Source organism: Salmo trutta, chromosome 12 (assembly GCF_901001165.1).
Source record: "Salmo trutta chromosome 12, fSalTru1.1, whole genome shotgun sequence".
Taxonomy (NCBI): Eukaryota; Metazoa; Chordata; class Actinopteri; order Salmoniformes; family Salmonidae; genus Salmo; species Salmo trutta.
The window spans coordinates 24,154,577-24,169,312 of NC_042968.1; the positions used below are offsets into that span (position 1 = coordinate 24,154,577).

General features: G+C 39.6%; 2 protein-coding genes across 2 annotated transcripts; both read left to right on the plus strand.

Moving 5' to 3' along the window:
- The first annotated feature begins 1,476 nt into the window (after window positions 1-1,476).
- LOC115203219 (protein lin-7 homolog C) lies at window positions 1,477-8,890 on the plus strand. The gene is made up of 5 exons (XM_029767686.1): window positions 1,477-1,623; window positions 2,919-3,037; window positions 3,547-3,618; window positions 3,701-3,910; window positions 6,398-8,890. Exons 1-5 carry the CDS (start codon window positions 1,587-1,589, stop codon window positions 6,563-6,565), a joined length of 606 nt encoding a protein of 201 aa, XP_029623546.1. The 5' UTR covers window positions 1,477-1,586; the 3' UTR covers window positions 6,566-8,890.
- A 514-nt stretch (window positions 8,891-9,404) lies between these two features.
- LOC115203220 (60S acidic ribosomal protein P2) lies at window positions 9,405-11,556 on the plus strand. Its single transcript, XM_029767687.1, has 5 exons — window positions 9,405-9,514; window positions 10,267-10,390; window positions 10,541-10,589; window positions 10,799-10,894; window positions 11,440-11,556. The coding sequence occupies exons 2-5, from the start codon at window positions 10,268-10,270 to the stop codon at window positions 11,514-11,516; spliced, it is 345 nt and encodes a 114-aa protein (XP_029623547.1). The 5' UTR covers window positions 9,405-9,514; window position 10,267; the 3' UTR covers window positions 11,517-11,556.
- The last annotated feature ends 3,180 nt before the right edge of the window (window positions 11,557-14,736 follow it).

The following is a 14,736-nucleotide window of genomic DNA, read 5'->3' on the forward strand; positions in this document are numbered from 1 at the left end:
AAAACCAATGTCAATAAAGTTTGAACCCTACATTTCTAGTTACACTGCATAAACATTAGATGAAAACATGGACGGATGGACGGCCAGAGATCAGCAGACAGATACATAAATACCTATCTTTCCTACATGCATACCTACCATCCTACCTACCTACGTACCTGCCTGTCTGCCTGCATGCATGCAGACCAGAGGAGGCTGGTGGGAAGAGCTAGATGAGGACAGGCTCATTGTAATGGCTGGAATGGAATAAATGGAATGGTATCAAAACATATGGAAACCGCATGTTTGACTATGTTCCATTTATACCATTACAGCCTTTACAATGAGCCCATCCTCCTATAGCAGACAGACAGACAGACAGACAGACAGACAGACAGACAGACAGACAGACAGACAGACAGACAGACAGACAGACAGACAGACAGACAGACAGACAGACAGACAGACAGACAGACAGACAGACAGACAAATAGACCAGATAGATTTTATTTTCATCAGCATTAGCTTGGTTATAAAAGCCTCAATATATACTCAATCAACAACACAAAGAATCAGAACAAATAGTAGGTCCACGTCGTATAGCCTAGGCTACAAGCTGATCCTTGATGACCTCTGAGAGGTTGATGATGAGCACATTCAAAAGTTTTCCATCCTGAAGACAGGATCCTTGACTGGTGAATTCCTTGGATGGGCCATCTCAACCCTGTCCCATCGACACAGGTAGGTGTCCCATGCCTAGAAATGGATGGACAACATTCTCTCACAAAGGATACCAAAACATGCCTAATTGTGATAATAAAAGATAACAATAAAAATGCATTCAAGGTATATTCCGGACGATTTGCACACACAAATAGCACTTAAAGTATTGCATATATATCTATAGTACTCAGAAAATTGCATTTTATGATAGAAAAATCACTTTTCTAAACATCATTTGAAGTATCCTTCCAAAGTACAGGCCTACATAATGTGTTTACAAGTCTCCTATCGCAACAAAAACATAAAACATGGGCCAATAGTCTATGTCCTCAGTTTTGCAGTTATTATAAGGTAACACAGTTTAATACATAGTAATGAGTACTAGGCCTATGTAGTGTTTCAGCTTTCAGAAAGGAAAATCCTTATTGTTGTGAGAATTGAAAATGAATCAATAGAAATGCATACATTATGCAAGCGCTGACAGAGATCAAAATTATGGTTTTAAACATATTGAATCAATATTGTAGGTTTACAAAGACATTTACAAACAATTCATTTTGGGTTATGAATAATGATCAGATAAGACATTTTAATAACTGTACGTAAAATCTATCATTTAAATAACCATTGAAAAGCTGTAAATATTGCAGGTTATACGTTTAGGACACCACATTTTCTAAAATATAAAATAAAACTTTTGTGATATATGACTTCTCAGTTTTCCCACATCGTGGATTGGGCACATCGACCGTATATTGCGCCGTTTGCGTGTCCTTGACGCAACAACAATCCCCGTCAATACAGCTCAAATCTGTTGTTTATCGCCGAGTGGAAATTTTGCTAGTCTGATCATTTCTCCTGAACAGTGCCGGATTTAGGCTATTATGGCTTCTTTGGGGGAACCTGTTCGACTGGAAAGAGGTAAAACGTCAAACAAATCAGATTGCTTGATCAATAATAATGGTTAAAATTATGAAAATACACACACTAGCCAAACAGATGGCTAGCTAGTTAACGGTAGCTAATCTGGAATTTAACTTAGTTAGCTAACGTTAGCGCTAGTCATTTAATTTTGAAATAACTAGCCCGAAGTACAATCATCTCTCAAAAGTCAAAAGAAAAATAGATTATTTCAATATAATCGCTTTAGTTTTCAGAAAGACAGATGGGCTGAGTTGCTAATGTTGTAGCCAGCTAACGTTAGCTAATTTAGATAGCTATCCTCTAAGGCTGGTAGTTTGCAGTGGTGTAAAGTACTTATGAACAAATACTTTAAAATACTAAAATCGTTTTTGGGGGTATCTGTACTTTACTTTTTCTATGTTTGCCAACTTTTACTTCACTACGTTCCTAAAGAAAATAATGTACTTTTTACTCCATACATTTTCCCTGACATCCAAAAGTACTTGGTTACATTTTGACAGGAAAATGGTCCAATTCACACATTTATCAAGAGGACATACCCTGGTCAGCCCTACTGCCTCTAATCTGGCGGACTCACTAAACACAAATGCTTTGATTTTAAATTAATGTCTGAGTGTTGTATTGTGCCCCTGGCTATCAATAAATAAAATAAAAATGGTGCTGTATGGTTTGCATAATGTAAGGAATCTGAAATTATTAATAGGTTTACATTTTATACTTAAGTATATTTAAAACCAAATACCAAAACCAATAGACATTTACTCAAGTAGTATTTTACTGGGTGACTTTTACTTGAGTTGTTTTCTATTAAGGTATCTTTACTTTTACTCAAGTATGACGAATGGGTACTTTTTCCGCCACTGGAACTTCGTAGCTTCCTAGTAATGTTAGCAGTTGCACCCAAACAAAAGTTCAGCGTCCAGTATGTAGCTAGCTGTAGCTCAGGAGCTAGCTAGGTTAGTTTGAAAATGTTGCGCCCGAAAGCCCGGACTATGTTACTTGCAGTCCTGATGATACAAGTCCCTGTCCGTTGAATTCTACCATGTGTTTACAAGCAGTGTGATGAAGATTTGGTAATGATCAGCTATGCCTGCATCATAATACCCTGTGCATGGACAGATTTACTTCATCAATCTACAAAATCAAAAACCAACTGACTCCATTACGCTTGTGCTGGAGTGTTAGATCCTCTGCCTCAAGCAATTATTTCCCAAACTAAAGTCTCTAAATCGATGTCAATTATTGGTAAGATCTCTGACGGTGTGTGTGGTCTCTATGTTTTCTCCCCACAGACATTTCCCGGGCCATTGAATTGCTTGACAAGCTCCAGAGGACTGGGGAAGTGCCACCCCAGAAACTGCAGGCACTGCAAAGGGTCTTGCAGAGCGAGTTCTGTAATGCTGTGCGAGAGGTGAGCTGTGACGATGCCATTAAATGCCCATCACACCCTTCAAAGTTCAACTCAAATTATATGGCCAAATCTGGACCTCAAGGCCAGAAGTACTGCTGATGTTCATTCTCCCCCTCCAATCAGTGTGATTGATTCAGACCTGGGGCACCAGGTGAGTGGAAATAAATAATCAGCAGTACTCTGGACCTCCAGGCTCTGATTTGTGTACTTGTGTGAGATGGGGCTGATACAGACATGCCTATAAAAACATTAATTGTTTGATTGCTGCCTATAGACTAGTTATTTGATTTCAGATGTAAGATTTGTCATTCCTTCAATGTCAGTGTATAGTGTTGTGATTACAAAATAAGATATCCAGTTTGAGGATTAATTAATAGATTGGAACCCTGGACAGCAAGAACTACCAGGATCTCCATTTTTAACATGTCAGACTTTTTGAAGGAAGTAATTCAGCTTTGCAGTTTGCATTCGGCTAACCTTCTTTCTGCCTTTTCTAAACAACTCTGTAGGTGTATGAACATGTGTATGAGACTGTGGACATTAACAGTAGCCCTGAAGTCAGGGCAAATGCCACAGCCAAGGTATGTCAAAACAACAACAACCAATATTAAACAACTCTGTAGGCAACTCTGGGTTAACAACCTCTCCTCTCTTGCCTTGTAGGCCACTGTTGCAGCGTTTGCGGCCAGTGAGGGGCACTCACACCCTCGCGTGGTGGAGCTGCCTAAGACGGAGGAAGGACTTGGCTTCAATATAATGGGAGGGAAGGAACAGAACTCTCCTATTTACATCTCACGCATCATTCCTGGTGGAATCGCTGACCGCCACGGGGGCCTCAAGAGAGGCGACCAGCTTCTTTCTGTAAATGGGGTGGTACGTGTCGTTTATGCAGTCTCTGGTTGTGTCCGAATACCCGTACTTGCGTTCTAAATAGTAGGCATATTGGGAAGGAGAAAAATAAAGTTTTGTAGAATGTGCAATTTCGAAAATTGAGCATGCTTTAAAAATTTCAGGATGTCATACTCATTTTGGCTTTTTGTCTCGTAGAATTTGCTGCACACTTGAGGAAGATAATTGTATTTCGAGGCCCACGTGTGTCTGACAACAGCTGAGGGGACAAGCTGTACCAAAATGAATTAATGTAGGGAATCGACACAATTGCGCATTAGATGATGTAGGATGAGCCTAGTATGCTGTTGTATTTTGCTTACTGCATTCGTTTTTACTAAACACAACGTTCTAAATAGTACAGTTGAAGTCGGAAGTTTACATACACTTAGGTTGGCGTAATTAACTTGTTTTTCAACCACTCCACAAATGTATTGTTATTAACAAACTATAGTTTTGGCAAGTCGGTTAGGACATTATTTGTACCCCCCTCAATTCTCAAAAGCGTGTGCTCTCATTATGATAAAACACTGGCTTAGTTAAACAGACAAAAAAAAAGTGTCCCTTGTTTAGTGGTTTTACGCGTCATCATGATGATGTGGCAACAACTTGCTTTTTGAAAAGTTCTATATCTTGAAAACTTGATTGCTGACATGCAACACATTTTGGGACTCTATCAATAGTGGACTAATGCATACTTTTGAGTGGAGTATTCCTTTAAGAAATGGTCCAGGACCAGGATACAGTTGAAGTCAGAAGTTTACATACACTTAGGTTGGAGTCATTAAAACAATTTGTTTGTTGACAAACTATAGTTTTGGCAAGTCTGTTAGGACATCTACTTTGTGCATGACACAAGTCATTTTTCCAACAATTGTTTACAGACAGATTATTTAACTTATAATTCACTGTATCACAATTCCAGTGGGTCAGAAGTTTACATACACTAAGTTGACTGTGCCTTTAAACAGCTTGGAAAGTTCCACAAAATGATGTCATGGCTCTAGAAGCTTCTGATAGGCTAATTTACATAATTTGAGTCAATTGGAGGTTTACATGTGGATGTATTTCAAGGCCTACCTTCAAACTCAGTGCCTCTTTGCTTTATATCATGGGAAAATCAAAAGAAATCAGCCAAGACCTCAGGGGGGAAAAATGGTAGACCTCCATAAGTCTGGTTCATCCTGGGGAGCAATTTCCAAACGCCTGAAGGTACCACGCTCATCTGTACAAACAATAGTACGCAAGTATAAACACCATGGGACCACGCAGCCATCATACCGCTCAGGAAGGAGACGCGTTCTGTCTCCTAGAGATGAACGTACTTTGGTGCGAAAAGTGCAAATTAATCCCAGAACAACAGCAAACGACCTTGTGAAGGTGCTGGAGGAAACCGGTAAAAAAAGTATCTATATCCACAGAAAAACGAGTCCTATATTGACATAACCTGAAAGGCCGCTCAGCAAGGAAGAAGCCACTGCTCCAAAACTGCCATCCAAACAAAGATCATACTTTTTGGAGAAATGTCCTCTGGTCTTATGAAACAAAAATAGAACTGTTTGGCCATAATGACCATCGTTATGTTTGGAGGAAAAAGGGGGAGGCTTGCAAGCTGAAGAACCATCCCAACCGTGAAGCACGGGGGTGGCAGCATCATGTTGTGGTGATGCTTTGCTGCAGGAGGGACTGGTGCACTTCACAAAATAGATGGCATCTTGAGGCAGGAAAATTATGTGGATATATTGAAGCAACATCTCAAGACATCAGTCAGAAAGTTAAAGCAAATGGGTCTTCCAAATGGACAATGACCCCAAGCATCCTTCCAAAGTTGTGGCAAAATGGCTTAAGGACAACAATGTCAAGGTTTTGGAGTGGCCATCACAAAGCCCTGACCTCAATCCTACAGAAAATGTGTGGGCAGAACTGAAAAAGCGTGTGCGAGCAAGGAGGCCTACAAACCTGACTCGGTTACACCAGCTCTGTCAGGATGGAATGGGGCAAAATTCACCCAATTTATTGTGGGAAGCTTGTGCAAGGCTACCCAAAACATTTGACCCAAGTTAAACAATTTAAAGGCAACGCTACCAAATACTAATTGAGTATATGTAAACGTCTTACCCACTGGGAATGTGATGCAAGAAATAAAAGCTAAAATTTCTCTACTATTATTCTGACATTTCACATTCTTAAAATAAAGTGGTGATCCTAACTGACCTAAGACAGGGACTTTTTACTAGGATTAAATGTCAGGAATTGTGAAAAACCTGAGTTTAAATGTATTTGGCTAAGGTGTATGTAAACTTCGGACTTCAACTGTATGTAGTATGATTAGTACGCAGTATGCAGTTTAAGTAAATAGCAGGCAAGCCAGATTTCGGACACGGCTACTATCAATATACATTTATCATATTCAGTCACCTAATTTTGTCTGTTATTTAAATTAATCCTCCTTTTATCTCTTTCTTTCCCCAGAGTGTGGAGGGGGAGCACCATGAGAAAGCTGTGGAGCTTCTCAAAGCTGCCCAGGGCGCTGTGAAGCTGGTGGTCAGGTACACTCCTAAAGTCCTTGAGGAAATGGAATCCCGCTTTGAGAAGATGAGGTCTGCAAAGCGCCGGCAACAGAACAGCTATCCCCAATAGTGTTTTTCATCACTGGCACGCAATTCCCTTATCTTTCACCCTCGTCCAGCCATCTGTCCCAGTCACAATTTTAACCTTCTAAAACTTAGCACACTAAGTTTAGTTTGTATCCACATATATTATATTTCTACCTTTTCTACGCCCTACCCCTGCGACTTCTGACACTGTCCTCCACACCACGACTCAAGGCAAACACTAGATTTATCATATTTCTACAAGTAGTTGGTCATTCACGCTTTACATGTGCATTACATTTTGGACTGACATATTGGATGCTGTTTGAAGACCTGTGAGACCCACCACAGAGGTTCATTGATTGAAGAGATGTTATTTTTATTTATTTTAGTACAGCCTTTATAATGTGCCTCAGGGCAACCCAATTGTATTTAGTCTTGTACTGTCATACTGTCATTCAAATTACCCTCATTTTAATTTGGGTATAAAACTAAGCTCAGATGATTTAACACTTCAATATCAGGTTTACTAAGCATTTGCAGGAATGCAAACTTCACACCTGCTATTTTTGAGGGCAAAAATAACTGATAGTAATAGAATACATTTATTATTGAAGGAATTGGGAATTGTGTGTACATTTGATATAGAAATATTGTATTTTGTGTTTACCAGTATATGAAGGCTAAATGGAGACTGTTTCACCATTGTCTCTGTTTTGGTTTTTTTCCTCCTGAAAATAACGTATTCTAATCTTAAATTGTTAAGGAATTAAATAATACATTCTCTGAATTTATTTTTAACCTCGTGCGGATGTTTTTACTGTCTTACAAGCGTTAAAAATAGATTTTGCTGTCTCATAAAATATTCAGCAACTTCTAGCTTTTGCATCCCATAAATCATTTAGAGCCTTCAAATGTGTAGGTTTTCAGTGGGATGGGAGAAGGCTTACTAAGCACAGCATAAGTATTTTAAAATTGAAATAACCTTTTCTCCTTATGACAGTAAGGGGGGACAGTATACAATTTTGAGACCTGAGGCAAACCTGACATTTTAAATATTTCAAGAGAGCAATAAGTCAGAACCTTTCGAAACCAGAGGGGTATTTCACGAACAGGGTCAGTGGATTTTGAGATTCCCCAAGAAAGCTGCATTCCCATAGCCATTTTTCTTCTAATTTCTTTGAGTTATTTTGCTCTATTCACACTTCAACGGTGTGGCCAACTCATTCGAGGTGGGTTTACAGTAGGTCGGCCAACTTGTCGCAGCGACGACACAAAAATGCCATTGTTGTCGAAACTGACGTTTCCAAAAAGTATAAACGAGAAAAAGACAATTGCACTACCACCAGCATGGTTGTTTGAAATAGTAAACCCATTATTGAATGGCATTCATTAAAAAATGCATGTGATCTACTGGTATGTGAAACCCACCTTCACTAATACAGTTCAAAATAAAGACCAATAATGTTGCTAAGCTTTGTTTGAGTTAACAAAGCCATATTTTTGGTTGCTGACTTTGAATGATTACTTTTGACCTATAGAATTAGGTACATGTCCCATTTGGGTGAACTATCCCTTTAAGCTGTGAACTTAATTTGGCATCACTGATTTCAATTTCAGATGTTATTTTTCACCTGAATAGTATAGTTTGTCATTTTTATTTTATGATGGTCACTCGTGAATGTACTGTATAATTCCAGTTAAATTGATAAAATAGATTTAACATTTTTGCTGAATTGAATAAAATATATTCATCTAAATCATAAAACATTTTGTATTTCCTTCACTCTAAAGTTTTCTTCACTTCATAAAGAAAATATTCTATGTTCTATTCATACTTTTAAACAGATGTGTAAAATAAACAAACGCTTAACAGATTTGGCACCCCATAGCAAGTTGGTTACATGTCGGCTTGCCCCTCAGTATGATTACTGAAATGTTGTCCTTGTCACTGACATTAATGGTTTCAACAGAATGTTCAGGACAGTTACCTTGCCAATTCCTAGAGCTTTGTGAAACACCCCTCAGGTTTCTACCCTCTTATATTTTGGAAGGGTCAATAAAATATTTTTCTAAGTGTTTTCTTTTGATATTTTAATTTTTTACAAGGGATTTTCGAGAGAAAAAAAATCCTGAAATTATTTGTATTCCTTTTCTGACTGTTATATTGTTGTTTTGAGTACGAAGACCAAACTTGCAACTTTTACGAGAACTATTTGATATGTTGAATATTTGCTTGTTTTGGACTGTTAGGTCTACTTACAAAATGTGCTGCTTTCAGTTTATTCTGTCCATTTGTATTGTGTTACGTGGATGTATAGAATTATTTAGATCCAAAAACTGCACAAAATAAATTATACCATGAAAAATGTTTTTATTTGCTTATTTTTATTCTCAACTTACTATTACCATCACTTTTATTGTATATTTCCTTTAACAATTGTAGTTTTAACATCCTTTTTGTTTAGGAGGCCCACGTTTTTTGTTTGATACCAAATTTTGAAGATGCCATATTATGTCATATTGCCAGAGGCAAGAATGGTACTATAGTCAGGGCTCTGTACCGTTTCATAGAGTATGGCACTATGTTGGTACTAATGTAGTCCAAATTAGGTGTCTGTTCTAAGGTCACAGCACAGTCACAGCTCCATCTGTCCCGTTATTGACCACTGAGAGTCAATGGCACTTTGCTGGACTGAACAGTGGCCCAATCACTTACATGCCGCGTATAATTATCACCATGTAGTGATTCCAGTTTCCCTAAAAAAAAAAAAAATTATGACATTTTTCATTGGGTTGACGCCGCCCGGCCTCCGGACCATCTCCTCACTTCGTCTTGCAAATCAAGTGCACCCTGCATGAATTTTCTCCTCCAATCAAAATTCATTCGATTTCCCCGCCCATCACGCGTTTTTCCGTTTCCCTCCTGCCCTGGAACTTCCTTTCCGCCTGTGCAAATCTCGACGTGAACACGTATCTGCCTTCTACGTGTCAAGTGAGTGTCTTTTAAAGGCAATTTAGTATATATACACCCAGTGAAAATAAGTCCAACACGGCACCATAACGTAGGCATTCCCTTCAAATATTTGTCTTACCCCTAACCTAAAATTGGACAGCAAATAATGTATTGGAGAGGAGCATGCTAGCCAGTTAGCTTGCTACCTAACAGCCATGACATATCACCATGTGTACTCGCTCTCACTATTGTCTCAAAGAAACAAGGCCCAAAACTGTAGCTAGTGCAGTGATTGGTAACATTATTCACTAGGGAGTTTTTCAATCCCACATCTTCATGTTCTGATTGAAGAAATAACAGTTATCAGTGACAACCTCACTAACTGGAACTTTGTGCACAGTGCGCTAGCAACCTCGGTTAACTAGCCAACGTTACCGAGTTAGCTAATCAGATGTTTTGAGTAAGGCAATGAGTCCTAGTGTTTGGTAAAGATGCCCAACTAACGTATTTTTTTGTCACTTAGATTTTTGGAGAAGGTGTATAAGTATCACTCTTGAAACAAATGCATAATAGGTATTTGTAGGCCTAGTAACTTGATGATCTGTGGGTATGACATGGACAATTGTTATAATTGTTTCTGCAGGTTATAGGGTTATACTGCGACGTTCCCTTTGAGACGCATGTGTACTACTTGTATTTGTCTAAAGTAACTTAACTGTATTGGATTTTTTTTTTTAATGCCTTGTTTTTTTGTCATATGATGTATAACTGCATCATGATCTGTATTGCAGAATGCGTTACGTTGCTGCATACCTGCTCTCTGCCCTTGGTGGTAATGCCAGCCCACAGGCTGCGGACATCAAGAAGATCCTGGAAAGTGTTGGCATTGAGGCTGACAACACACGCATGGAGAAGGTATGTTTAATATCACATGTTTTACCTTATCTCAGTGTTGAGTAAAAGAAACGCACAACTTGTGTGTTCTGAAAGTTTAGCTCAAACAGAAAACATGCTTGCAATTTCTATGGATCACTAATTTCTGACCCCTTTTTTTTCCCCCTTCAGGTCGTCACTGAACTCGGTGGCAAAAATGTGGAGGAGGTGATTGCCCAAGGTGAGTTTCAGAACTGTCAATGCATAATGAAATGTCACTGAAGAGAACACATCTACTTAAAATGAAAACCTGAAATGGTCATTCTGGACTAAGCACACTGGTGGTTTAATCTGCTAGAAATTTGACGGCATTTCTGCCACTATTAGTGTTTTTGGTATATACAACAATGTAGTTGTAATTAAATCAGTTAACTGTAATTTCTCTGACAGGCTATGGTAAACTGGCCAGTATGCCAGCAGGTGGTGCTGTGGCAGTGGCCAGCTCAGGTGGAGCCGCTGCTGCTGGAGCAGCTGCCCCCGCTGCAGGTGAGCATACATCAGAGCCCACACAAGTGTTCTAGATCCTTGTCTAGTTGACCTTTTGGATGTCCATTTTTCATACCAATCTGGGCTCAATGCCTTCTAATGGGGTGTTAAGTTATAGATATTGATGTGCGAGTCAGCTCAATATCGATGGGGCACTTGGTCAGGCAAGCTAAAGCTTATTTGCCTTTACTAAATACATGGGAAATGTTATAGTAATGACCAGAACGGTCTCAATGCAAACAGCATTAAAACAGTTTCATTGCTAAATGCATGGATTTTTTAATTGGTGGGGATCATTATTTGTATTACATCAAGGCTGGTAGAATGGGATCGTTTTAAAAACAGCAGGTCAGTTTCAGATTAATAAATGGCTGATCAGCACATTACTAGTTCATAAAGGGCAGTTTATTTTGTTTATTAACATGTATTTTGGTAAACTGTTTATTATATTACTTTCACTATAACTAGCTTTGAATATCTCTGTTTTCAGACAATGTATTTGGTGAAGATGGTATTGTTAATTGATTACTGTGATCTCTTTACAGCTGAGGAGAAGAAGGAAGAGAAGGAGGAGTCTGAAGAGGGATCTGATGACGACATGGGATTCGGCCTGTTCGACTAAACTTGTTCAAAATCTGAAATAAACTTTGTAAAAAAGGAAAGGCTAAATGTTCTGTGTATTTTCTGCATTGGGTATTTTGCTTAATGAAAGGAAACTTTTTGTTTCCATCTGGACACAGTCAGCCGCTGAAGCAGTTGGGTGCTGCATAGCCCTTGATCGTGGCTTCCATTACATTACACAAGTCATTGGATGAGGGTGTCTTCTGTACTGGGGAATTTTGTTAAGAGCCCTGGATGCTCAGTTTGAACATTACCACACATAACTTGCGGCAGTGTTTTGAAAGCAAAAGGACCTTATCTTTCATATCAGATAGAAATGTAATAAAAAAGGATTAGTGTTCCCACACAAACATACAGTATCTCCATGTTACAGTGTGTTTACAGAAAACAGATTGAAGTTAGTCTACTTACTACCTGTGCTAATTGGCCATCTGTGTCTCCTAACGTGTGTAAATGGATGCTACAAAAGGGTTGTCACTGGAAAAATACTATTGGCTGCAACTGGTAACTGTACAGCAAGTGTATTTAGCATTTGTGAAATTATTTTGGGATATGAAAGTAGAGATTTATGTTTATAGAATTGTACCACAATTGAGAATCGATTCAGGTTTAGATGGAGTATTTGGCTGTTTAGGCTTCCAGAGCCACATCGCCTTTAAACAACATGTAAGGTCCTTGGACTATAAGGGGTAACGTTAGGTACCTTTAATCCATTTTTGGGCTTGGTGCTGCAGTGCAGCCATGTGAAGGAGTCATTTGCTTGCTATTGTACATTTTAAATCTAGTTCTATTTTGGGAATTATAGTCAAGGTGTGTGACTGGTATTGATTGTCGACTAATTTGACTGCTACTACACAAATGATTTCGGTAGTTGCTAGTGTGGTAAAAGGTTAAATTAATGGATGAAACAGCAGATGGCGCCATTTACCCTTCTGCTACTGACCCTGTCCAGAAACAACCCGTCTCCCTCGGCACTTGTTTTAAAGTCTTGAATGGGTACTATAACAAATGTTGAGCTCATGAATCTGCATGTACACTACCCAAGGTCCATGTAAAACATCACAGGCTAATACATACATTAATAGACAAGGACAGAACTACATACACACATTTCAAATCAAATTTTACTTGTCACATGCAACGAATACAACAGGTATTACAGTGAAATGCTTACTTACAAGCCCTTAACCAACAATGCAGTTTTAAGAAAATACCTAAAAAAAAGAGAGATAAGAATAACAAATAATTAAAGAGTAGCAGTAAATAACAATAGCGGGGCTATATACAGGGGGTACCGGTGTCGAGGTAATTGAGGTAATATGGACATGTAGGTAGAGTTATTAAAGTGACTATGTTTAGATAATAACAGAGAGTAGCAGCAGCGTGGATGGGGGGTGGGCAATGCAAATAGTCTGGGTAGCCATTTCATTAGCTGTTCAGGAGTCTTATGGCTTGGGGGTTGAAGTTGTTTAGAAGCCTCTTGGACCTATACTTGGCGCTCTGGTACCACTTGCCGTACGGTAGCAGAGAGAACAGTCTATGACTAAGGTGGCTGGAGTCTTTGACAATATTTAGGCCCTTCCTCTGTCACCGCCTGGTTTAGAGGTCCTGGATGGCAGGAAGCTTGGCCCTGGTGATGTACTGGGCCGTACGCACTACCCTCTGTAGTGCCTTGCGGTCAGAGGCCGAGCAGTTGCCATACCAGGCATTGATGCAACCCGTCAGGATGCTCTCGATGGTGCAGCTGTAAAAGTTTTGAGGATCTGAGGACCCATGCCAAATCTTTTCAGTCTCCTGAGGGGGAATAGGTTTTGTCGTGCCCTCTTCACGACTGTCTTGGTGTGCTTGGACCATGTTAGTTTGTTGGTGATGTGGACGCCAAGGAACTTGAAGCTCTCAACCTGCTCCACTGCAGCCCGGTCGATGAGAATGGGGCGTGCTCGGTCCTCCTTTTCCTGTAGTCCACAACCATCTCCTTTGTCTTGATCACGTTGAGGGAGAGGTTGTTGTCCTTGCACCACACAGTCAGGTCTCTGACCTCCTCCCTATAGGCTGTCTCATTGTTGTCGGTGATCAAGCCTACCACTGTTGTGTCGTCAGCAAACTTAATGATGGTGTTGGAGTCATGCCTGGCCATGCAGTCATGAGTGAACAGGGAGTACAGGAGGGGACTGAGCATGCACCCCTGAGGGGCCCCCGTGTTGAGGATCAGCGTGGCGGATGTGTTGTTACCTACCCTTACCACCTGGGGACAGCCCGTCAGGAAGTCCAGGATCCAGTTGCAGAGGGAGGTGTTTAATCCCAGGGTCCTTAGCTTAGTGATGAGCTTTGAGGGCACTATGGTGTTGAACCCTGAGCTGTAGTCAATGAATAGTATTCTCACATAGGTGTTCCTTTTGTCCATTTAATATAAGTTGTCCATTTAATATAAGTATACACATTTATGCCTTCATAACCATGTGATTCATAGACTACTGAATGCAAGTGAAACACGAAAATCGAAGTACATTAAACGAGATGTGTTACAAATAGGCTGCTGACACTGCTAAATTCCCCTTATGTAAATAATGCTACCATGTTCCTGTAGTTACCACCCTTAATGGGTATCCTGGGTATAGACTTTTACAGTTACCACCCTCAATGGGTTTCCTGAGGTAAAATGTAATCTGTTAAAGGTCCAATGCAGCCGTTATCTCAATATCAAATCATTTCTGGCTAACAATTAAGTACCTTACTGTGATTGTTTTCAATTGAAATGGTCCGAAATAATCATATCTTAATAGCAAAGAGCAATTTCTCAAGAAAATAATTTTGCTACGACTGTCTGGGAATGGTCTGAGTGGGGAGGGGAAAACGGAAAACTAGCTGTTATTGGCAGAGAGGTTTGGAATGCTTTCTTATTGGTCTATTAACTAATTTGTCAACAGGCAAGCCAAAACTCCATCTCACCAAACAGGCAGAAATGTCAGCCGTATTTCAATCAACTCTTACACTAAAAGGGCATTATCATAATTTTCTACAATTTCACAGTATTATTCCAACCTCATAGTGTGGAAATATATAAAACACAGGAAATCACGTTTTTGACAGCACTGAGCCTTTAAATTTGTACAACTTTTGTTACAGCTACCACCCACTATGGGTTTGATTAGGTAAAATACAACATTGGCACCTCCTCACCACTGATGAAAGGCGTCTGCATGCTTCCCAGCCAAAACAGT

What these genes read in the sequence shown, in the direction of transcription:
- LOC115203219 (XM_029767686.1), top strand. Translation starts at nt 1,587, where the DNA reads ATGGCTTCTTTGGGGGAACCTGTTCGACTGGAAAGAG. An exon ending in ACCTGTTCGACTGGAAAGAG is followed by an intron (nt 1,624 to 2,918) that starts GTAAAACGTCAA and finishes TTCTCCCCACAG; the next exon opens with ACATTTCCCGGGCCATTGAA. An exon ending in TTCTTTCTGTAAATGGGGTG is followed by an intron (nt 3,911 to 6,397) that starts GTACGTGTCGTT and finishes TTCTTTCCCCAG; the next exon opens with AGTGTGGAGGGGGAGCACCA.
- LOC115203220 (XM_029767687.1), top strand. Translation starts at nt 10,268, where the DNA reads ATGCGTTACGTTGCTGCATACCTGCTCTCTGCCCTTGGTGGTAATGCC. An exon ending in ACAACACACGCATGGAGAAG is followed by an intron (nt 10,391 to 10,540) that starts GTATGTTTAATA and finishes TTCCCCCTTCAG; the next exon opens with GTCGTCACTGAACTCGGTGG. An exon ending in GGAGGAGGTGATTGCCCAAG is followed by an intron (nt 10,590 to 10,798) that starts GTGAGTTTCAGA and finishes TTTCTCTGACAG; the next exon opens with GCTATGGTAAACTGGCCAGT.